General features: G+C 44.7%; 1 protein-coding gene across 1 annotated transcript in view; it reads left to right on the forward strand.

Moving 5' to 3' along the window:
• Nucleotides 1-24,503, forward strand: part of erf (Ets2 repressor factor) — a 38,719-nt gene extending 14,216 nt beyond the window's left edge. Inside the window, exons 2-5 of the mRNA XM_080442002.1 lie at nt 11,029-11,263; nt 16,924-17,036; nt 20,225-21,138; nt 21,296-24,503. Of these exons, the coding sequence (XP_080298128.1) occupies nt 11,029-11,263; nt 16,924-17,036; nt 20,225-21,138; nt 21,296-22,021 (1,988 nt within the window). The 3' untranslated portion in view covers nt 22,022-24,503. The remainder of the gene's footprint in view (nt 1-11,028; nt 11,264-16,923; nt 17,037-20,224; nt 21,139-21,295) is intronic.
• The last annotated feature ends 794 nt before the right edge of the window (nt 24,504-25,297 follow it).

The following is a 25,297-nucleotide window of genomic DNA, read 5'->3' on the forward strand; positions in this document are numbered from 1 at the left end:
ATATCACTAATGGAAGTGTTTTTCTGGGCAGGACCAGTAGCTAGCTGCAACCAGCGCTAATAGGCATTGGAGACTGTTTGTCTGCGTGGAAAAGATGCTGAGAGGAGGAGAGCCGCCTTAGTGCAGGGCGGCGGAGACGAGGCCAGGGGACCAGATGAAAAGTGATTGGCAGGAATCACTAGACTGACTCACTCCTCTAGGGCCACGGATTTGGAGCAGTGGGCTCCTATTCTGGGCTGTGGTGACATTAGTGTGTGTGTGTGTGTGTGTGGAGAGAGAGCACATGGCTTAATCTAACAGTTGAAGTCACCCAAGTTATTGTCGACAGCCTGGACCCCGTGTGTGTGGTGTGACTGTGCACTTGTGTGCGCGTGTTATTGGAGGAAAATGAAAGTAGTCTGGCAGCCAGACCACAACACAGAAGCCAGATTTAAAAGAAGAAATTTATCATCTCTTTTTCTCTCTCCCTCTGAACTCCCCTCTCCTCCACCATTTCCACCACCACAACTTTGTTTCTCACCCCAGTTCCATAACAGCCTGTCTGTGCCTCTTTATGTCTGACTGGTTGACTCACTATTCGGTATAATCATGTTGTTCATGCATTCTTTATTAGCCTGCAGCCTGTTTCTGGTTAGCTCATTTACTATTCAATACAATTAACACGTTGTCTGTGCATTCTTCAGGCTGCACATCATTTCTGATCCTGAATGTTTCGATTGAACTTCTTTGTGTTTTAACCACTTAAGCCCTATACACGAATATAGCAAAAATAGCCTATATACAAGCTCTGCTATAGATCAGCAATTTAAAAAAAAAATTAATATACGTGTATATATTTTGGAATGCTTGGAAATTACATAATTCAAAAATGTCCGCCTCTAATCACATGCCAAAAATGGGAACGCCTTCGTTGAAAGTGGTTAAAGAGGGATTTGTAGACATTAGTGCCATGTCTGTGTGTGTGCATGTGCACTAATGCTGTTAATTTAATTTCACATTTTCTCTTGCCGCAATGCATCGCTAATGTTCCAGCTATGTGGGGGCAGGCCGTGGGCTCAGAGAACACAGAGGAAAATACTACTAAGGGTGATAAAGCTGTATTAGCAAAGATATGATCCCACATTCCATGGTGTTAATGAGAGCAGCCTGGCTTATGATTTCACTGCCTTTGCTGATATGGCTCAGGCAGTGGTTGGCTGACTGACTGGCTTCAGTCTGTTGGGCGTCAGCCTCAGTACCTTATTACCTGCAGCAGAATGAACAACAGACAACTTATTATGAAGACTGTGTGTTGCTGTGCAACAGATCAGCTAGGCTTGGCTAGCTGAATCAATACTGCTTCAACGCACTTCCGAAATGAAACATCCTGCTCGTGCTTTACCTCGACTCACTTTAATGCTCATTAAAGTGCTCTCTCTCCCTTTTTTCCGTCTTTTTCTTTTTCTCTTGTTATTATCCCCTTTTTTCCCGCATATGACCTCCCATGGCTTTGTTCTGCCTTTGTCTTTCACTCTCTCGCACTCTCTTTCTCACTTTTTCTCACTCGCATGCACACATGATCCAAGCCAACGTTCCATGCTGTCTATAGGAAGTAAGCCTGACTTGTTGAGTCAGTCAGTCAGGTAGCCAGCAGCTCATTATAGCTGGATGTTTTACAGGCTTGTCATTTTCTATGGTGGAAGGCATGTTCAGGCCAGTTTCAGAAACACCTCGGTCTGTGTGAGAGCATGTGTGCGCGTGTGCTTGCATAGTTTCTCTCTGGTAATATAGGTCACAATATGCCCCAAACTGACTGGGTTGCATTTTAGGCGTGCTGATGTTTTTGATAATTACTGGTGTCATTTAAGCCATTTTGGTGTTTTTACACAACATAGCCACCAATTTCGTTTGTCCTACCTATTTTCTTGGTTTGAACCTGTTGGATCCTGCCTGTTGCACAATGTCTTGTACTGGTGCTGAACACGTCACAAATCCTGGCAAGGTTTTTTTAATTAATTGTATTATAAGGATGCGTTAAATTTGTCCTCCTGGGTTTAGAGGTTTTATATCTTTAATGGATGTCACTAACATACTGTAATGTATAGGGTTAGAAATGCCATTGTAAAAGAAAAGAAATGGACCCATTCATGACACTTAGGTACTTTTCATAAAATTATCCACCAACAAGCACGCCAATTGAGGACTGACTTAATAACAGTGTTTGGTGCCTGCAGCAGGCAGTGAAGCTCTTCCAGGACCAGGACGAGACGGCTTTGAGTCTGGTCAGAGAGGCTGCTGTCGTGTCACTGATTACACTAGCTTAGCTGTCTCCACGCGTAGGAAACATCTCCCTACCTGTAATATACTGAAGAGCGTCACCATTTAAAACCGAGGCTATTATAAGTAAAGGGTTACGAGGTGTGAGGTTCAGACCGTGCTGCCTTGTCCTCAAGACACGGAATCCCTACCTGCTCGCTCCCTTCTTACTTTCTGTATATCTAGACAAAATAAGGTTGTATTTTTTTGTCCAAAACTGCTCCGTGCAAGTCACAAAAAAGACCTGACAACTCTTTTAACCATACAAACCCTATCGTCCCTGTTTTGGGAATGTCATAGTTTCCGAACATTGGTTGAAGAGATTTATAATCTCACGTTACATCGCAACACATTGTTTATTTCCTGCCAACAAATAAAGTATTTTTCTAAAATATAAAACTTGTAGGAAGTGAAGGAGCTTTGAACCGTGGGTCTGTAAAGTATTTTGGGGATTCGGTGCTTGTTGAGGCTTTTGTTTTTTTGCCCCTACCTTCATTACACTGAAACGCTGGCCGACACGGGCCTGTAAAAGGATCCATCATGTCCGCTGCCAGACTTCCACAATGAATGTAATTTGTCTTGATCAACAAACATACACTTTTGTTTTACCTCAGTGCTTCACCGAGGTTAGTCTAGTTCATCTGGGGGTTTAAACTTACAGGAGCTTCCAACAAGTCACACATCACTCTCTTTTTTTCTCCCTCCCAATTTAAACGGTTCTTTTCCTCTCCCCCTTCCTCTCTCTGCTTTTGCTCGCCCTCCCTTCGCTCTCAACCTCTCTTCTTTCCCTCCCTCCTTTCTCCCACCATCAGTCTTATGTTGGAGATAGGGATCATGAGGCGGCTGAGGTCAGGCTTCACATGGTGCACCTGTAGCCATCTCTCTTCTGCTCCTTTGATCTCCACTGGAGTGTTTTTCTTGTTCTTCTTCTTCACTGCTTTATCCTTAGCTCTCCTCTCTTCTGCTGTGGTTCCCCTCTTCCCTGTGTGTGTGTGTGTGTGTGTGTGTGTGTGTGTGTGTTTGCGCGTGTGTGTGTTTGCACGCGTGTGTGTACGTGTGTGTCTGCTCCCTGGCTGCGAGCCATTGTGGCGTCGTCCTCTTTGAAACTGCTGTCTTTTAACCGTCATTATGAGATCAACGGAGAGGCATTTAAAACAATAGTTAACAACTCTGCTGTCTGCGCTCTGGACTCCATGGGATGAAGTAACAATTGCGTTTGCCTTCATTAAATTCACAATGGCTTAATTTGGCTTTATTTCACTTATTTGGAGACATTGTCGTTTTTGTTTATTGGGCTTCCCCCAACACAATGGGAACAATTCTTAATTCAATTACGGGCACATTCATTTCATAATGGGAGTTTGGGGATGGTCTCATCACCCCTGTAAGAAACAACTTGGCTTATCAGACAAGTGTTGTGTCGATTTCTACTTTATTCTCTATATCTCCATTTCTGCTATTCCAAAAATGTAGTGTATGCACATGTCAGAAACAAGTGCCCCAGATGCTTGGCCCAGGGCAATATAGAGAAAATATACCTGCACCCTTAGAAGTATTTTTATTTCTCCATCTCTCCATTACCATGCAATGTAATGTGGGAACCACGCTATTCAATATTTCTAAGGGAACAATTGCCTAGTGTACGGTTTTATTTTCTGCTCTCACTGACTCTTCTGTCCCCAATAGAAGAGTTATGTTGTTTTTCTTTTTCTGTGTGGACACACCAATCCAGTTAATTCCCATCGGAGGTTCCCCCTTTTCCTGTACCAAGTCTCCATTATTTCCTGCCTTTTGTTTTCCCGATCTCTACTTGTGATAATAGCAGAGTCCAGCCGTCACAAATATTACACATTTTATCCATTAGGTCAACACAATATCCAGAATTGCCCAGACTCTGCCTTCAAATTAGCTTGGCAGAGTTTCTTCACATGAATGCTGTGTTGCAGTGTTGATTTAGGCGATTAAAACTATGATGAAAAATGTCTGTCGACTACCTTTTTTCACTTACGAAAACTAAATGACGAAATAAAAACTAAGCTGAGATGACAAACTATGACTAAATATACTGACAATTTTGTCAACAAATAAAAACTAGACAAATGTTTTGCAGTGGAGAAGAACTAAAGTAGAACTAAAACAAGTCATCATGGGTACGAGCGGGTGTCAAGACCAAAAATAATTAATCTGCGATGTGTTGTGAGCTTGTAGATCGGCTATTTTCGGCGTGCATCTAAGTGAAAGTCATTTTGATGCCATCATGGCCAGTTGACAAAATCAACTGTAGATTGACTAGACTAAAAGTAAAACATTTCAGGTGACTAAAATATGACTAAAACTAAATAAGAATTTGCTGTCAAAATCAACACTGTTGTGTTGCATTTTAGCCATTTGGGCTCTTGTTCAGTGTGACTGAGTGAGCAAGGAGGAGTTGAACTGCTTCAGTTTGTTGTCCAACTAAAATGTTAGACAGGAGGATAGATACATTGTGGGCACGGGCACTTGTAACTTTTTCCGACGGTGTCTCTGGTGTCTCTACCCACCATGCAACCTCACCGCCTTTTAGCCTGGTGAGGTACATTTCGCACCCTCTCTCTCTCTCCCCCCTCCGCACCATTAGGCCCACAGACAGACACCGGTCGACCTTTTCCATCCACTAAATATAGACCAACAAAGAATTGGAGGAAGGGAGGGAAAAATAAAGGGGGAGGAAATAATGGAGAGAACATAGCGTGAAAAACTCAAATTGGGGAAGAGAGAAATGATTTTTTGGGGGGGAGGTTAAGTAGGGGCGACAGGTTTGTGTTTAGTCTAAGTGACCGTAGGCAGCTGAGACAATGGCCTCCTGTTACGATAGCTATCGGTTGTTTAACGACGGCGTTCTAAAGCAACGTGACGTCAGAACGGGGGGCCACTAATAAAAAGCAAGCCTGTAGAAAGGAGTTGAAAATAGCCTCGGCCGCGTCCGGTCACCGCTTCTACTACAACCTGTGTTTCTTTTGGAAGGAGAATACAGGTGGCTCGGGGTTAACTCTGTAGGCTAATGGTAAATGAGTTTTCTGGCCTGTAATGGTCTGTAAATGGGACAGAGCAAGACAGGAAATGGCGTGTTTTCCCCCAGCTAACGTGTCAATCAGAGTGGACTATTCTTCCAGTCTGGGGTAGAAATGGGCAAATGGCTTCATCATGGCCTCCGGGGGTCATTCGTCTTGCTGAGTTTTTCCTCTGACTCGTGTAAGTCCAAGATCGGGTCACTAGCAGCCGTCATTGACATGCTGCCATCTAGGTGATTGGTAGATGTAGAGTCAATGGGGTTGGAAGACAAGGCGGTGCATAGAAAAATGCTGTTTTTTTTTGTTTTTTTTACAGCGTGGCCCCAAGGAGGCAAGCTGTCTAGAAGAGGGTGTGTTGGCTAATCTTGCAAACCACTCTTGTGCACGCTCCCAGTAGGCAAAGGAAGTAAATCTTGGATGAACCATTTGCTGCATATCACTACCCTACTCTCTCACGTCTCTCTTCACAAAAAAAGTGTGTGTGTATATATTTATTTAATGTATTTTTTAAATACTGGAAGTCAATGGATCTACTGCTTCCTTCAGTCACAGGAAACCATTACAGCTGCTACAAGTTGAACATCCATTTCGGCTTCCACCGCACTTTTCCCGTTCGTCGTTTTCTACGCCCTCACTTTCTCAGTTCAAACCGAATGACCCTTGTCCCTCTGTTTGCCAGCGTAAATGAATGCGGTCACGATTATCAAGTTAGCCTGGTATTTTCCTCAAGCTGCTTTCATGTTCTTTTAGTCTGTCATAAGGGGACAGTGAAGGAGGGGTGGCGGTATGATCTTATGATGAAGCCACCATCGAGCCTTTCACACATGGACAGACACTAAGGCCTTGTGTTCTCCGACAAGCCTTTTTTCTTTTTTAGCAGTCGGCACCAAACAGATGGCTGTGGGAAGCAACAGTCATAGCTCCCTCTTGTTGCTATGAGAACTAGCGATAACCTGTATGAAGCTCGATGCTCCTCTTTAGCCTAAAAGTTGATTTGTTTTTTCCTCGGATAGATTTCCCTCCGCAAATTCAGGAAGACATAATGGAACATAAACGATACACAGATCCAGTGACGGGGCAGGATCTAACGCATGAAAGCCTGTTGGCTGTTCCAGCTTTAGCATATAATACAACATAAACAATATACAGATACTCAGACAGGGCATGATATAACACATTAAAGCTCACTGGCTGTATTTATTTATTATGTGCATCCCAACTTATTATATATGTTAAAAACTAACATGATTAGATTAGGCTCAAAGAGCCTCTGTGTCCACTGACTCTAACCAACTATTTTATTTTTAATTCAGTTTTTCAATTAACATTTCTTCAGTTGTCGAGTTTTGCTATATTTTTCCAAACAAAATCAAAACGAGTTATATAAAATATATGAATTGGGAGAGATAAAAATTGTGTACATAAAAGGTGTCTTAACGCAACTATCATCCATTTCTCTGAGAGAAGGACTTAAGTGTTATTCTTTTGAGGTTACCCTGTCTACTTTACTTCCCAGTAGACCCACTGTTGGACATGATGGGAGAATTATATCCAATATTTTTTGCAAATCATCTTATCTCACGTTGATGAAAAGTCGGCTATGTAGGTCATTCCTGTCAAAATGTGAATATATTTAACTTTGTTGCACATGGGGTGGCCCTGCTGATTGCAGAGGGACGCAGCAAGCTGTCACTGCTACAGGGAACATGCAACAGCACGTCCTCTTCACTGTAAACAAGAAGGACATGGATCCAGCTCTGTGGAGAGAGAGGTCTCTGGTGGGACACGAACAGCCTAATATGCCGCAAACATTCAGGGCCAGAAAAAAAGAAAAAGAAACGCATTCTCCCAACTTTCTGTGACCGATCATATTTGTCGTGACTCAGACATTTATTCTTAGTGCTAAAAGCTTTCGTTGCTAGGAGACGCAGTGTGTCAAGAGAGAGAGAGAGCGGGAGCAAGAGAGGGACAGAAAGAAAGCGAGAAAGAAAAGGGAAGAAAGAGATGGTGGCATTGTGAAGGGGAGAAAGACGGAATCTGAAAGCTGAATGACAAACAAACGGGGTACGAGTCCGCAGGGACATGCAGTGCACACATCACGTGCATGTGCACACACACGTGCACGTACACAGTGGGCATGGTTACTATTCCTGTGTTCTTTGTCTACAGTATGTGCTTTGTGCTACCCACGCATGAACCCACTTACCTCCTCACGAACCTATTTTGTGTTTTTGTACTTCACGTGCGCGTGCGTGCGCACATGTACATACATGTTAACTCGCCCACTCTAAAGTATTGCACCACTTTTGTGTATTTTCGCTGTTTTTCATCCGTAGTCATGAGTGTGTCTGTCTGTTCTCGTGTGTGGATTTGTAAATATCTCACGAATGCCTGTTTGTGTGCGCCTGCGTACATGTGGGTGTGTGTGTGTGTGTACTGTGTAGCACTGAGACCAGACTCTGGTCTCGAGGCCTAACCATCCCCTGCGATAACGGCCTTATTGTCTTCTGTATGAATCATATGCTAGAGCCTTATTAGTAATCTGCCTTCAAATAGCTATTATCAGCTACCCCACACAGCCCGCTGCTGTCTCTGCTCTGGCCCGTTCCCTCACACTCACAATACAAGTAGTTCAGATAGCAGCATGCGGTGTATTACTCACTGGCAGGACTCTATTGAGATATCCACTAATTGAAATACAGATACCAAAGGGGAGTGGATGGCCCTTAGAAGCATTAGTTATGCGTAACGTAAACATCCAACTATGATTTTTTTTCTTTTTTTTTCTTATCAAAGCAAAGCTCAGATATTGATTCATATGTTATTGTAAAATATGGTTTTGTTTCGTGAAAAGACATTGTTTTGAAAGTAAAATAACAAGCTGCCCCCAGTTGTCACTGTTGGGGCGGAAGTACCAAAATACTTACTAAAAAATAACAATATTAAAGCATTAAAAGAACCATTTAACTGATGGTATTAATCGGTCAAAATTCGTATTGTCAGACAGTTGGTGTTTAAACTGTAAATTTTTAACTAGTCATCTCTAGCTCATCCCTAGTATGGTGTAACCATACTTTTTTACCGGTTCATCGTTGCCGGGATTGGCAATCAGTCCTCACCTTGTTGTGTACCAAGTAGACAAAAAAAAAAACATGTTTAAATAACTAAACTATATGAGCATTAGGTAACCTTTTTCCCTCAAAGTGGATATGTGTTTTGAAATGAAACCTTCTAATTTCATCCTCGGTAATCGCAGTTTGTTATCAAATCCCCAGAACAGCTGGGAAAGTCAGGGCGCTGTCATCGCTAGGCCCTTGAGCAAGGCACTATGTGCTGCACAGTTGCTCAGTGGTCAGCCATGCCTGCATGCCTTTTACAACTGGAAGGATCAGATACTCACCTGCCGGTTGTCTGGCCTTGTTTCAACAGCCGTTTAATTTTATAAACTAAAGCAATACATTTGCTTTATTATAATGTCGGTGCATCTTTTTCGAGTGCCCTACACAGCCCAGCCTTTTATGTACAAAGGTGCTGAACTTGGACTTTTAACACAAAACAAGTTGGACTAGTTCACTGTTTATTACTTCAACACGGGACCATTGCTACATAGAAGCTTGATGGTGTGTCACACAGCAGAAACAGCCCCAATTACTTGCTTACTTGTTGCTGGCATGCTGCCAGTTTGGACCCCCAGACAGCAAGAAAAAATCTGGCTGGGGAAATTAATAAGCAACACTTACCCCTCTCTCAATACAGACTGTTGCAGTGCCCTTGAGCAAGGCACTTAACTCCCAACGGCTCCAGTGCAGCTCATTGGCCAACATTATAAGACTGTGGTTGCACTGGGCAGCTCCCAGGGGTCAATGGTGGGTAGCAGGGCGTTGCGGAAAAATAATTTGTGCTGAGCAAACCTACCCTGGATAAGTTATGTTTTAAGAAATGACTGTCATTTGTATCCATAAACTGATACATGGCTGCACTGAGCTTTGTTTTCTTTCTGTCAGTTTGGGTGTTTTTTCCATGCTGGGATCTGGCCGGCATAAAATGTCAACCATGTATTAATGTCACTGCAGGTTAGGTCACTGGTCGCACACACCGACAACGCCACACCACTTTGACAATATGAGTCCTTGACCATGTGAGATATGACCACAATACCACCCTGTAAAACACCAGTGTTTTGCAGTGCCCTTTTAAACCAAAGCTAGAGTTTTTGTACAGGTGCTGGAAATCCTTGCGGATGCCTAGATTAGAATTCAAGTCATCTGTGGAATACACTTGATGTAGGGCAAGCGATTATTCAAATCAATGTGACACAGATGATTCAAAAATAATTTTCTGAGATCATAGGCAATCTCTATAGGATAGCACTACACTTGAGAGAAGTACAGCTTCTCAATTGGAGTGTACTTGACTGAAAAAGTGCAAGGTGCTGGAGAAACTCGGATGCGCCTCGATATGCCTGAATGTGAATTTTTAGTACCTCTCCAAACCCTGCCAGGTCAATAGTCGCAACTACTGCAGTCAGTGTTGTAGTATTAAAGCCTTCAACACATCGCCCTATCATTGTTAACAGTTCACTGTGGCTGTCATATAGATATGGCTGTTCTTTGTTTCACTGTGGGAAACTGATTGTAAGCGCTGGTATTTAGGCTAGTCTATATATTGTGTGTCTTTATTATAATGCACACATAAACACACACACACATTCTGTATTGTTGCAGCATGCCCATATGTTTCCCACCCTCAGCATTCTCAGCCTCACTGCCAAAGCACATCTGGTCCTAATGAGTGAGTGTGTGTGTGTGTGTGTGTGTGTGTGTGTGTGTGTGTGTGTGTGTGTGTGTGTGTGTGTGTACGTGCATGCATTTTCAGCCTCGTGTTGAAATGGTGTTGAGTCTTTTACTGCAAGCCACAGCTTTACAACACACTTTTTACTGTGGGCTTGTGTGTGTGTGTGCGTGCGTGTGCATATTTGTGTATGGTTGATGAGTGTGTATGTGTGTTGGGTGCATATCCATTGTGTTTATACGTAGGTTGTGTGTATACTGTGCAGAAACTCACCTAAATGCAGTCAGGTTCTCACACTAAACAAAGAACATAATTCCTATATAAACTCGTCGTGCGGGGGTATGTGTGTGTTGTGGCTGTACATAGGCTATGTTCCCTACTGTGTGAATGTTTATATCATTTCTGTGTGTCTTTTGTATGCGGAGTAGTGTGTGGACTTGCAGCAGTCATAAAAGCTCAGCTTATATTTTGTCTTGAGGAGTTTCAAGGCCTGTTGAGCTATCTCGGCTTTATTTGCGTTGATTCCCCAGCTTTGATAACGATAGCCGAGCTTTGATTTGACTGCAGAGCTCTGAGAACACTTTTAGCCCCTGTATGTGCTCACACTATCTTCTCCCCGAACCCCCACTCACAGCCTTACCCCTCTCCCACAACCTCTCCTCCAGTCTCTGCTTTCTCGCCCAACTCTAACCCCCCCCCCCTCTGTCATCCCTCTACTGTGTTTGCCTCCAAATCACTGTTCCTCCTGTGGTAACATTAACGTCACCTGGAGAACATTAATACATTTATAAAGGCATTCTAAAATGTCCTGATTGATCCACTTTGCACATCTTCTGTTCCCGATCCTCACATTCACCTGACAACCACCATCTCTCTCTTCCTTCTCCCCCAGGGTTCGCCTTCCCAGATTGGGCCTATAAGCCAGAGTCGAGCCCCGGCTCGAGGCAGATCCAGCTGTGGCACTTCATCCTGGAGTTGTTGCGAAAGGAGGAGTACCACGATGTAATCGCCTGGGCGGGTGACTACGGCGAGTTCGTCATCAAGGACCCGGATGAGGTGGCCCGTCTGTGGGGCGCCAGGAAGTGCAAACCCCAGATGAACTACGACAAGCTCAGCCGCGCGCTAAGGTGAGAGGGACCCTCTTCACTGTGTCTAGATCACTGTTTCCCAAACAGTAGGTCGGGACCAATTCTTATGGGTCGCACAACATTTTTTTAACAACATTTTAAAAAGAATATATTATTTCAAAAGATTTCCAAAAAAATCAATCTGTTATTCATAAATTAATTGAAGGAATCAAAATGTTTTCCAAAGGATTTAATAAATAAAATATCCAAGAAATTCCTTAATAAAAAAAGTATAATTTAAGAAGTAGTGACTATATCGGATCTACAAGCTAGATCTGCTATTTTCAATAGTTTGGGTCCCGGGGAGACTAAATTATCTTTTGGGTCTCGAGCTAAAAAGTTTGGGAACCACTGGTCTAGATCAGTGATTCTCAGCCTTTTCAATTTTACTCCTGGGACCACGGCGTACAGTACACTGTAAAATCCTTAGTGTTAATTAGGCTTGTGCCTGATTTGCATGGTTGGACTTTATACTGACTTTAGTGACCATCATATTCTGCGACCACTTGGGGTTGCACCTTTTTCATTATTCAATGTTTGTCACCTCTTTTGTCGTCTTCAAATCCATAATGTTGCATTATTCCTGCAGTTTTCATTTTCTTTGACAAGTGAGTCACTATGGCAGTGACTCATTTCTACAGTGACTAGTCACCAATTTTGGTACTGCCCTTCGCGTTCATTGAATCTGCTTTGTTGACAAAGACGGGTTCATGTTCATTGAATCTGCTTTGTTGACAAAGACGGGTTCATTTATCATGTATGTATCATGATTAACAGGCTACAGACACTGGATCAGATAAACTTGACGATTAAACCGGCAGCCGCTGTGTTGCATTAGCAATAGCATTCTCGACACTGCAACTGCACTTAAAAGCATGCGTCCTAAACCTCATGCTGTACCATGGTGGTTAAATGACATCACTCGTGCTTCTAGGCGAGAATGAAGGAGAGCAGAGAGGTGGGAAGAAAGATGGAAAGATTCTTTTTTTTATTCCATTCTTGTAGCTCCACAATCCACTTGCCTGGAAGCGTCAACTGAAGTGCGATTGCCTCTATTACAGCTCCCATTTCACTCCCCTCTTTTGATCCCTCCATACCTGTCGCCTGTTCGGCTGTCTTCAATCAGTTTGAGCCTGTGTCATCTTCCTTAGTCGACGGTCTCAACTCAAACCTGCATCTTTGGGGCATTTATTGGACGTGTAACAATTAGATGAGTCACAGTGAGCTCAGCTGTCTCCCAACGTGAGGGAGGAATGAGAGACGGGAGCGTTTCTTAGGAAATGACAATGACGGACTGACAACGAGTGATGAACAGGTGCTTTCAGTGCAGCATGACAACATGGAAAGGTTCTGTTCAAATACATGCCTGGGGACATGATGCGGGAGAGAATAAGTGGAGGTCAGACATGCAGCGTGGATGTGATTAATGTGGCTGACAGTAAAATCCAGAAAGTCACCAGGAGAGAGAGTCGGCACATGTATTCAAATATACAACATTGTCATCTGCGCATTTGAGTTGAAGAATTAGACGAGAAAAGGAAGTGTGAGTGTGTTAGAGATTGAATGACTAGGATAAGCTCCGTTGTAGAATGTTGATGTGTGGTTTGTTGCGAGGCATGGCATTAACCGCAAATCAGCAGGCCATTCAGGTAAAGGGGGGGGGGGGGGGGGTGAGTTTGACAGGACACCAGGAAGTATAAACCACATATCAATTGTGATAAGGGTAGCAGAGCAAAAAAGATAAGACAAGATGCGTGGGTGTGTGCTCGTGCATGTGCATTTGTGGTTAGTAGCAAAGGCAAGAACTTTAAACACAAAGGTAAAGGAGAGGAAACTAAAGTGCGTGTGTGTATGTGCCGTTGACTCGGAGGGACCCGGAAGAGTTGAACTTTGAATGAACTATGATAAACTCTACAAATTGCCTAGATAAAGGATAAGGTGTGTGTGTGTGTGTGTGTGTGTGTGTGTGTGTCGGGAAACTAGGAAGTTTGAACCTCAGATGAACCGGGATGAACTCAGAAGAGCTCTAAAGTAAAGGTTAAGTGTGTGTGTGTGTGTGTGTGTGTGTGTTTGATGGAGGTCCAACATTTTGTCCCTTAGATCAGCTGGTCTAATCTGAACGTATAAGAAGTAGACAGGATGGAGTGATAGAGAGCCATGGATTGAGTTGAGATAAGAACTGTGTGTGTGTGTGTAAAAGGTATCAGACATATCCGTTGTTTGTTTTAACCTGTTAGGTTCCTGCACGGGTCCAGTACAGGGTATGTGCAGCTGTCAGAAACAGAAAAGAGGGACTGTGCTGTCACGCCACTTTGTCTTATTGAATTGAAGTCTGTTTCATCACTTTTTCCACATTAGTCCTTTTCTTTCTCTTTTTTTCTCTATTCCCAAAATGGGAAATTAGATTTACAGCAAAAGCAATACCACGGCGCACTTGCTCTTAATAGACTAAATACACAGAAAACACAGTAATCAATAAAACAGACACACAACAACACAAGGCATCAAAGAACAGAGTGCAGGGGAATGAACTGAGGAAAGTGGTCATGTGGCGTCTGTCTCTTTTCCCTCTCGCGCCGTCACTCCACTGTACAGGATCTAATAAAACACAAATACCAATTTAACGAACGGAAGATGAAAGGAGGAAGAATAAAAAGAGATTAAGCCAGTTTTTTTTTTTCATTCATGACTTGTGTGTCTCACAGATCTTCTGCTCGTGTGACAGCTAAAATAGACACGCACACACACAGGCACACCATGTCCCTCTGTGCAGCACATGAGATGTTTTATTTTCGCTCCCTGTCTGTTTTCTTATCATCTTTGTACAAAGAAATACTGACAGATACACACGCACGTGCACACGTACACACACACACACACACACAGACACACACACACGCACATGCTCAAGTACACACACACACACACACACACACACACACGCACGCACACAGTGACTCATCGGTGTAACATCCCCCCTGTGTCGGAGGTTGGTGTGGGTTATAGCTCACTATGGTGATGACTTGTTACACTGCCTATTCACCCCACACACACACACACACACACACACACACACCGAGAACTCGCTATATGTCAGCCCTCCTCCAGTCCATCTGTGTCTTGATTGTCTCCAACGTTCCACCTTCTACAAGATGCTTTGACCTGCCTTCCCTTTGGCCCCACGACAGTATGGTCTCTGTTTACACCTGTATTCATCATGTCACCCTCAGCCCTGGACACACCCAGGCCCCTTTTTTTATTAAACACATGGGGGATTTCTTTTGTGTGCCATTAGAGTCCTTCTGACTAACTGTATTACTGATAAACCTATGGATCATGTCACAGAATCTTCTCCAACTCAACTGGGTAAAAACGGAGGTATTGGTCTTTGGCGAGAAACCAAAAGAGAAACTGTCTGGAAGTGTTCTGGAACTGTTCTGGAAGCATCTGAAGAAAGTGGGCTTGACTTGATGCAAGAAGATATATGAACATGCCCAAAGAGCGCACTTTCAAATAAATTCCACATTGTATCTAAAAGTAGAAGTAGTTTTAAGCTGCAATTGATTTAATGGTAGGCTAAAGGAACATCTACCGGTTTTATTTTTAAAACGGGCCCCCAACTGCAGTTAAACATGGCTTCAAACTCCCTCTGTACTTTATGAAGCTCCTACACCAATGAAGCTCTTAATTAATTCTGAAATCACAGAGCGAAAGCCTTTCACCCCTTAATTGTTAAGTGCTTGATTCATATTGCACACTTTGAAGTGTGTGTGTGTGTGTGTGTGTGTGTGTGTGTGAAATGAGCTGTGGTATAATATATGCTGTACAGTAGAAGTCCTTTCTACTTTATTTGAAGTGAGTTCAAATGCTCTTCAAAGGCCCAGAGCAAGCTTGAGCCCGTATGTGAGTCTGGGTCTGTCATACTGATGTAGTTCTGTGTGTGTGTGTGAGTGCACGCATTTCTTGGCATCTTGCCCACTATGTGTGATGTATGTGTGCAACTGTATGGAGTCTGCATATTGTACGGGTATACCTGTATATTATCTTGCCTACGTTTATGTGGGCATGTATTATACCTGCCTAGTTGTGCAGAGTGTGTACATGTGAGTGAGTAATCATCTCTCTTAACAGCAGCAGGTAGGCTTTGAGGGTTGAGAGGTCCTTCACTTACTGAGTCACACACACACGGCTAAAAGAACTTCCTGTTCAGTCAGTCAAAACTACTTTGCTCTGTTCCGTTCCGTTCTGCCGTATATCATCAGACTAGCACTCTATTCACACCGAAGTAGTCATGTACGATGAATGGAGAGCACTGCTTTCATCTCCATCATGAGAGAGCCGGGTGCTTCAAGCCTCAATGCGGTCGTATGACGAACCTAATTAGGGCTTTATCCCGTTAAGACCCGAGGTCGATTCTACAAGTGCCTTCTAAATCGGTAGTTGTCAAACTTTTTCACGATAAAAAAAAATCAAAAATGGCAGATGTACAAGCTCGCAGTGCGGCGCGAAGTGACGCGCTGTGAGCTTGTACATCTGCTGTTTTTGAATAGCCAACGCTAAAATCTAAAATTTGCACAGATGCTTTCCCGGTTTTAATGGGTTATGCTATTAGTCAGAGATGTGCAATTTTGCTGATGGTGACCTACTCTTCCTGCCTCTGGACCACTTAGTATATTTTATCATTTGGGATGACTAAGTCTGATTTTATACTTTGTCGTATGACGGTGCCCCCTTGCCAAAAAAAATAGCAGATTTAGAAGCTCGCAACGTGACGCCTCTGCGACGTGTCGCAGACTTGTAAATCTGATATTTTTTTGGGCGCGTGACACTGTCGTACGACGGAGCACTAATTAGGCATAAGTCGCTCTTCGTAATGGAGGCGGCTAGCTATTAACACTAATGATTAGAGAATTGCAAAAGAGGTTATGTGACATTACCGCACCGGCGATGAGGTTTGAATTATGATTTTTGCGTGCGTAATTCATACACACACCATACCGCAGTTTTGACTGTCGTTCACTCATCCCACTGCTTTCCTTTTTTCTTTCTTTCTTTCTCTCCTTGTTTTAACATTCTGTCTCGTCCCTTTCTCATTCTTTCCTCTTCCATTTCCATTCCAATTTCTGTCGCTCCTTTGTTTACACTTCAACTGTACCATTTTACTGCATCACTGAATCATCCGCTCTGTCTCTTCATGTCTCTCCTGTCACGCTTGCTCTGCGTATTATCTAATAAAAACAAACGCTAAACAAATAACATCCAAATGACTTAAAAGACAATTAAAGACACATGGGCCTCTGCTAAGTTTTCTATTTCATCTTGAAAATGTGTCAATCTCGCCATATGGCGTTCTGTACTTTCTGTCGCTTTATATGAACCCAGGGGACTTAAAATGAGTCTTATTGGGGCCTCCTAACCACAACATAATGTATTAATCTTGAAGATTAAAAGCTATTCATATTCCAAGATGCTGATGATGAGGATTAGCCTCGTTTACCATTCAATTTTCCCGGGACATGCGATGTACGGTAAAGCTTAGCCTCAAGGAATTCTGAATAAAGACTTTGAAAAGCCAAGTTAAAACCTAGAAACAGCTGTTAACTATGCTGTAAGTTGACCACTGTCTACTGTATATAATATGTGGTTTCTTTTTCTTTTAGATACTACTACAACAAGAGGATCCTGCACAAGACCAAAGGGAAGAGGTTTACATACAAGTTCAACTTCAACAAACTGGTCCTGGTCAACTACCCATACATGGACATGGGAACTGGTATGTAAAAACGCACACATGCACACAAGAAAGCTGACTAATAACTATGCAGTCATCCCTGCTTTATACTTGGCCGCCATCTACAACCTCACAAAGCATCATTATAAATCAGGCCGTATACATGTGTCCTCTCCACACACACGGAGTCAGTCAATTCAATTTCAATTCAAAGGAATGCTTTATTGGCATGAGAAAACATACGTTTACATTGCCGAAGCAAGTGTCAAAATATAATAAAAACAGTTGAAAATGGGTAAAGTATATACAGTTGGAGGCAGTACAGCATTGTGTTAAACATGTCACATTGCGTCGTTATATACATTTTATATGTAAAGGGTATAAAGCTTTTTGAGACAAATGGCATCAATCTTTTGCAGTCACTTTGGGACAAATGGCAGCCTTTTTACTCAAAACTATTTAAATGGTATACAAAAAAAGCCTCAGATTTAAAATGTGTTTAAAGGTAGCAGCTCTGTTTATATGTGCCGTAGGTCTAGAGGTCTACTCGGTACAGATAGTGCAGGAAACTCAATGGTTAGTTAGTAGTCCTTAGGGTGGTTGTATTCCATTGGCTAACCTTCTTTTATCGCAACAGTTCACAAATCTTGCTGCTGTGTTGGCACATTGTTGTATTTCTCCCAGTAGGTATGGGAGTTTTTTTGTCGTTGGTCATGTTTTCAAACTCACTTTGCAAGTATGTGTAAGTCACTGACCTATAAACACTAAACAGTGTTAACAGTCATATACATAATAGATGCACGCACTGGGGCTGGGGTAGCATAACTGTAGTAGTCACTAGGGCAGCGACAGGGATTGCCTCCCAGCCCTACTTCCCACCCACAAAAATATGGCCTGTTGCGTCTGGCCAAGCTGGATGCACCGTGGAGGGATCGAGCCCCAGTCTCCACATAACTGTGGTGGGCAGGAACTTTACCCCTGTGCCACCCATACGCCTCCATGCTCTGTAGTGTTTTCAATGACTTTGGACAAATGTACGACAACTGCAACGTCTACAAATCAGAGCATGTGCTATTTTAGGCAAAGAGATTTGGTGTCGTGGGAAAACCGAGGTGACCAAGTATAGACCCTGGGGAGACCCCGATTAACAAAGTATATCCGGTTTAAGTGATTTAAGGCAAAATGTATGTACGGTATATTGCCGAACCTGATGTGTTTAGACAGTTACAGGTGTGGTCCTTCAAAGGGGGGGTAGAGGAATCGATTTGGTTAATTGTTTCCTCTTCCTCAACTGTTGAGACATGCAATTAAAACAAAAGGTATTTTGCATAAAGCTATTGTATTTTTCATACGTTTCCTGACAATATATATCCATCATAATGGAGAGTTTGATATATTGGCCAGCACTAGTGCCACGTCGCTGTTTACCCTTAAGCCCCCCCCCCCCACCCCGTATTTTCCCTCCTCTGAAGTATTATGGTCCCAGTCCCGGCCACCCAGTATAAACAGAGGCCATATGGAGCAATGGATACTGGGTGACATAAGTGCAGCATGAAGATTTTATTATAGGCACCCTGTGATGTGGCTCCCAGTCTGACATGTTGTGATATGATGGTTACACACACACACTTGCACGTGCATGTGCACGTCACCCTGCGCTGAAACACACACGTATGCAGCCACAGGTTTTTTTTCCCCCTGGCGTGTGTATGTATGTGCGTGCGTGCGCGCGCGCACACACGTCACACGCACACACACAATATCACAAAGTGTGCGGACACACATTTATACATGCACACACACGGCTTCGCACACGCACAAGCCCAGACTCAAACACACACACACACGTTCAGTATTACTGGAAAATACGGGGCAACCCAACCCATGTTTGTGATGGCAGGCACAGTGACTTTCCAATATTTAATCCTGGCACGTGCTCGGACGCCAAGAATTTATCACAGTGCCACAGTCTCACTGGCAGGAGTGAGGAGAAGATGCAGACAGAGAGAGCATGAAGGAGCAAAGAAAAGAGAGGGAGAGATGAAGATGGAAGCAGAAGAATGAGGGAAAGAAATGGAGAGAAACTGAGAAGGGAACAAATGGCTTACGGTGCAGATACACATGACCTGAGCGTCACGCCTGCGCGACTCAATGCTCTTGGTGGGTGTGTCGATCTTGAGAATTGGCTAAAATCAAAATGCACTACTTTTTATACAGTACTTTTTATGTAGCAATTGTAGGTATGAAATTAATCCTGATTGAGCAACAACGTGGCCTACTTGGTGACAAACATTTATAGACAATCAGGCTGTAATAGATGGACACAGAGCCTCTTTGTTTTGTTTATTCATATTGGGTGCATAATATTTGGATTCTGTTAAATGCAGCCCTATTAATATTGCCATAGAGGAGTTGTGATAAGTTTTGGGATCCGGAACCGCAGAAACTGGATCCAACATTGAGGAACTGGAATCGGTTCCATATTTGGAACCGTTTCCGGAACCGGTTTTATCACATCGTCGTCGCCTGGCTAAGCATGCTTCTCATTTGCATAAAGTTGAGCAGAACTGTAATTTTTTTACACCTCTTCAAGCTTCCCCCGCCAGCTCCTACCCCTTCCCAATCCCAAGATCCCAAATTTTCTTTTTGAAACACATTGGAAAAACAAGTTTAACTGTTACTTCAGTCTTGTTATAATAACTACGACAGACGCTAGAAAATGATAATTTTTCATGGACAGATTTAGCTGCTGTGTCTGCAAATGTAACACATGCATTTGATTTGCACTTCATTCCGTCTGATCATAGACGATTATATACTGTTGCTCACAGCACGTCTTCTACCGTTTGCTGTGTGTGTTGTAGGGGCTCGCTAGAGCCCCCTACATTAGTCTCTGGTGTTTATCTTCATACGTCGAGCTAAGATCTGGAGTTAATGCGGACGGATGTGTCTTTCCCTCCTTCGGGGGACAGACGACCCCGCCTTTTATCTCGTCTCCCCTCCGCTTGCTGCAGGCCTAGAGAGCAGAGATACGGCAAGCATGAATGAGGCTTTAGTTTGTCCCAGAGACGTTTTCTGTACGTCAGTGACCCTCTGCTGGTTATGTGACAGATTATCACATACGCACACAAACATACACTACTTTCTATATACTATGCAATTATTCCTCTCTAAAACAGTGTCCCTAACCCTCCTCTTTCCCCCCCCATTTCTTTCTTTCTCTCTCCCAGGTCGTGGCGTCCCCCAGAGTGCCCCTCCCATACCCAGCGGGGGCACCCACTTCCGCTTCCCACCCTCCACTCCGTCCGACGTGCTGTCCCCCAACGAGGACCTGCGCAGCCCGGGCATGTTCAGCAGCGTGGCCCGCCGCATGGCCCGCGGCTCCGTCAGCGACTGCAGCGACGGCACCTCCACCAACTCTGAGCTGGAGGAGGCCGTGGGGGCCGACGAGCGAGGCGTAGCGCTAGGGGGGCCGGAGAGGGCCTACAGGAGCCTGGCCTATCCCCGCCTCACTCATGACTCTCTGTTCAGGGTCTACGGGGGGGCGCCCAACCTCCCGAGGCCAGCCCCCAGGGGGCCCCACAACGAGCCGCTGTCCCCGTTCCCCGTCTCCCCGCTGCCGGGCCCCGGAGGCCACCTGGCGCCCAACCTGTCCCCGGCCCTCTCCATGACCCCCGGCTCTCACCTGCCCTACACCCCGTCCCCGTCTCTCTCCTCCCCCATGCTGGGCTCCCACTTCTCCTTCAACCAGGAGGACATGAAGCGCTACCTGCAGGCGCACCACCAGTCCGTCTACAACTACCACCTCAGTCCCCGCGCCTTCTTCCACTACCCCAGCATCGTCATCCCTCAGCCCCACCGCCCCGCCCCGGAGAAGCCCATGGCCGCCCATCACCTCCACGGCCCGCCCCTGCCGCTTCCCCATTCGCTGAGCCGGCCGCCGAGGGAAGAAGGAGGGGGGGAGGAGGGCCTGGGGCAGCAGCAGCACCCGTCGCCTTTCAAGTTCAAGCTGCAGCCGCCGCCGCTGGGCCGCAAGCAGAGGGATGGAGGGAGTGCTTCTTTAGGCTCCTCTTCCAGCCAGTCCTCTGCCTACTCTGGTTCAGGCCTGCTCTCTAACTCTGCCGTGGGACCTCCTACGATCAAGGTGAGATCAGTGGAAGATGGAGAAGTCGTGTTTTACTTAATCATTGAACACATTTGACATGTTTTAGCTTGGTGCCTAAATCAATTGCATGCAGTCTTCTATGATTTTTTGTTTTTTTAAATGAAACTAGTGCGAATTCTATTTTTCTTGTCCCCAGGTGGAGCCGAACTCCGACATCGAATCAGAGGAGGAGGTGGAGGTGACAGACATCAGCGAGGACGACGACCTCAATCACCACGACAACGACGAGGACGATGAAGGCGACGTCTTCACCCTGGCCGCTCACCACCACCTCCACCCGCTCCGCCGCCCCCACCACCATTATCACCCTCACCCTCACCCTCACCACCACCACCTGACCAACGGCACCGCGCCTCCTCCTCCTCCTCCTCCTCACCACCCCCACCCTGCTTTCCCACTGCGGCAACCTCACGTCAACTCAGAGGACCTGGAGGAGGACGAAGATGTGTTCAAGACACCCGCCACCCCGCCCCTGAGTGCCGTCCCGGCGTTCCCTCTCGCCAGCCTGAAGAGCGAGCCCAGTCCGGGTCCAGGGTCGTCTCCCATCAGCCCCGGCGGCACCCGCTGCATCCCCCTCAAGCTGCGCTTCAAGCGCCGCTGGAGCGAAGATCAGAAGATGGAGGCCGACGGCGAGAGGGACGAGGCAGAGGACAAGAAGGTCCGGGCCGAGAAACGGGAGGAAGAGGGTGTCGAGAGGATGAGAGAAGAGCCGGGCAGGGGAGGAGGAGAGGTGGAGAACGGAGGAAGAGCGGGAGCTGTCACCTTAGGGGTGGTGTTGCCACCTCCGCCCACCCAGCGCAGAGCGAGCTCCGAGCTGCAGAGAGCCACGGCACAACTGTCTCTGGAAAACACAGGGTGCTGAGACACACACACACACACACTCAACACCAGGGTTCTCTCTCCTAGCATACAAACGCACAGCTCTGGAATTGTTCTCGACACACTCACTACACATAGACACACACTTAACACACAGATTTTAGAGGAAAACAAAGTGCCTGTGTAGCCTCACATGTTGAGAGATGAGACATATTGCCTTTTTAACCAAGACACCTTATTCGACGTGAACACAGCAGGCAGAATAGAATGGCTGCAGATTGAAACACTAAGAAATAACCATATCTAGCCTATTTACTGACTTGTATTTTTAATCCCTTCATGATATTAGCGAGAGCCTAAATGGCCCTTAGACATTGCCCACTGCCTTTCCAATGCCTCTTTAGTCCTCTTAGTGCCAGCCATGCCAGTCATTCCACAAGAGGTAGTCTGTCAGGGATGCCCTTTGGGCTCAGTCACTATTATGAAATGTTCTCAGTGGATGTACTTTGGTTGCTAGCTTGGTAAATGTGCACTGGTATTTCATAGCTAGCTACTGCGGATTTGTCAACCATCCCACCCATTATCTCGTCTCTCTTTCACTCCAGACAGATGAATGATAAGTGTTGGAAGTAATTGAAAGGCTTTTAATGAATTTCTGACCCATTCACCCCCACACACACACACACACACACAAACGGACCTTGATGTTACTTAAAATGAAACACAGAGAGGTTTCGTTGTCCCAACCACCACCAGTCGTTTACAAGTTGAATGATCAAAGTGGAGCCTTGGACAGACTGATCTTGTGGACTGAGGAGTGAATCTAAAAACAAACTCTTCAGTTCCGGCCTGAAGACATAAGACTATTTTGGGGTTGAGGGGAGTGAGCTCTCCGTCAACTAGGCATTCTTGATAATCCTTTCCTCTACCCATAGCCCACAGTGTACAATTCTGACTGACCTACACATGCTGTACAGTGCCTGCAGATGTAAACGAGATGTGGATGAACTGAACAGATTCAGGAGTCATGCCATGGTGCAGAAAACCAAGTCTGTCAGGCCTTAATACATTTTCTGGAACGGTGGAGCCCGCCGGAATCTTTCGGACTTTATTGGTCTCCTCCACTGTGGCACAAAGTCATCTTTTGGAAATCAGGAACTCGGATCAAGGTGAAGAGCCTGCAGTTAATGGACATAATGGACACAAAGTTTGATGTGAAACATCGGGCCTTGAGAGGAACTTTTCAGAGTACACCACTCAGACGTGTGTGGGCTCTCTTGTTATAGGTGACTTGGCACAATCTTTGAAAAAGAGGGAGCAGGTTGAGGCGACTGGCAGTGTACAATACCTTTATTCTGCTCTCCTCTGTTGTACAGACTGTATTCCTTCCATCTAAGGACACTAGTGCCTCTTAAGGACATGGACAGTATTTTTGGATGCTGATTTTAAGGGCATTTGCCGTGATCTGAGGGTTTTTAATTATTTTCTTTATTTTATTCGTTGTTGTTGAGATAATAGCCTATCTAACATGTTCATATGATGTTATGAGGACAGGGACTCAACGATTCTGAGATGATTTGTCTGCGGAGAGCGGGAACCATGATATGAATGTGGAGCCTCAAGGCTAACTCAGGCGAACCTTCGAGTAAGATGTTTAAACCACAAGACCATTTTATCAGTGCGAGTAAGAAAAGATATTGTGCCCCTTTTAATGAACAAAGAATTCCATGTAAGATTGTGCCTTTTTTAAACCATCAAAAGATTTATTTTCAGTGACTACCTACTCCCACCCAGCTAAGGTTTTAGCAATGCACACACACACACACACATACACACACACACACACACACACACACACACACACACACACACACACACACACACACACACACACACACACACACACTGACTGTACCACCTTGCCTTCTTTTTTTTTATAAAAGAGACATACAAGTAAAAAATACACATATATTTTATTGAAATATATATTGAAAACAAATGTTATATTTCAGTACGGTCATTTGATACAAATCAGGAAAAGCCTACTATTTTTAATGGTTAAGATATATTATATATTGTTATCAGGCATATATTATCAGTATGATGCAGCCGCTGCCTTCTCCCGGCCATTAAGCTGCATTGAAAAGGCCACCGAATTCAGAAATGTATTTTTTGTTGTTGTATAATAATGCAGGTATTGTGTATTCAGGGGAAGGAGGACCGGGGGCGAGTTCAGGACAAATGATTGACAGCAAACTTGTAACCAAATGTGGGTTGAGTAGTATGTACAAATAACATTTTCTTCTTTTTTTTTGACTACACTGCGGCGTACCACGTGGGTGGGGTCTAAACCACATCAGTACTATTCCCATAGTGTCAGGTAGGCAAGCCGGCCACGGAAAAGCATGCGGAATTTACATTTGCATACTTTACTGTGGTTTCCCTCCCAAACATTCTCACACTCATTGCGTCGTCCCTTTTCACTGCCCTCCTCCTCACCCACCTGGGCCTCCCAAGTAGTTTAACCCATTAAGACCTGAGGCCGCTTCTAAACATTTTCTAAATCTTAACAGTTTTTCGGAAAAAAATTAAAAAAAAAAGAAATTTCACGATTTTTCAAAAATAGCAGATCTACAAGCTCGTAGCGCGGCACTCGGTGCCGCGCTATGAGGTTGTATATCTGCTATTTTTGAATAGCCTAAAGAAATCTAAAAGTGACACAGATGCGTTCCAGGTATTAATGGGTTAAAACAAATGCCTAAGAAATGTTTGCACAAGCTATTCCACTGGGCTCTGTATAAAAGATGGAGACTGAGGCTCTGAGCTCATAATGGGGGACCTGGTAATGGACTTGTTGTTCCTGGAACAGCCCCAGGGTGTAGATGGACTGCACACAGACATAAAACAGGTGTCCATCTGTGTCTCAACCTCTTCCCCTCAATGTGGGGGGGGGGGGGGGGGGAGAAGGGTGAATCGGAGGCTCTTAGGACCACTTTTAAGGACATGGGTGGACTTTACTTTTAAGCTTGGACAGTTGCCTCGAGCAGCTTTGTGGACTTTTGTGTTCATGGGGTGGTCTGAAGAGTACTACCCCATATGTACAGACAAACTTAACACAGAAAACGCACTGACATGCTATGGTTAGAGAGTGAGGCTTCTCGGTGGCTGGAGTTAAGGAACATGACTTCACATACGACATCAGACACCCCCGCTTGTCTCTTGTGTAGACGGCGTAACCATAGAAACCACACGCACACACAGGAAATGACATCACACAACCTCAGAAAGGAGTGGAGAGAGAGGGATTTCCCGTGATGTG

The sequence above is a fragment of the Gymnoscopelus braueri genome (assembly GCF_963280865.1).
Source record: "Gymnoscopelus braueri genome assembly, chromosome: 11".
NCBI lineage: Eukaryota > Metazoa > Chordata > Actinopteri > Myctophiformes > Myctophidae > Gymnoscopelus > Gymnoscopelus braueri.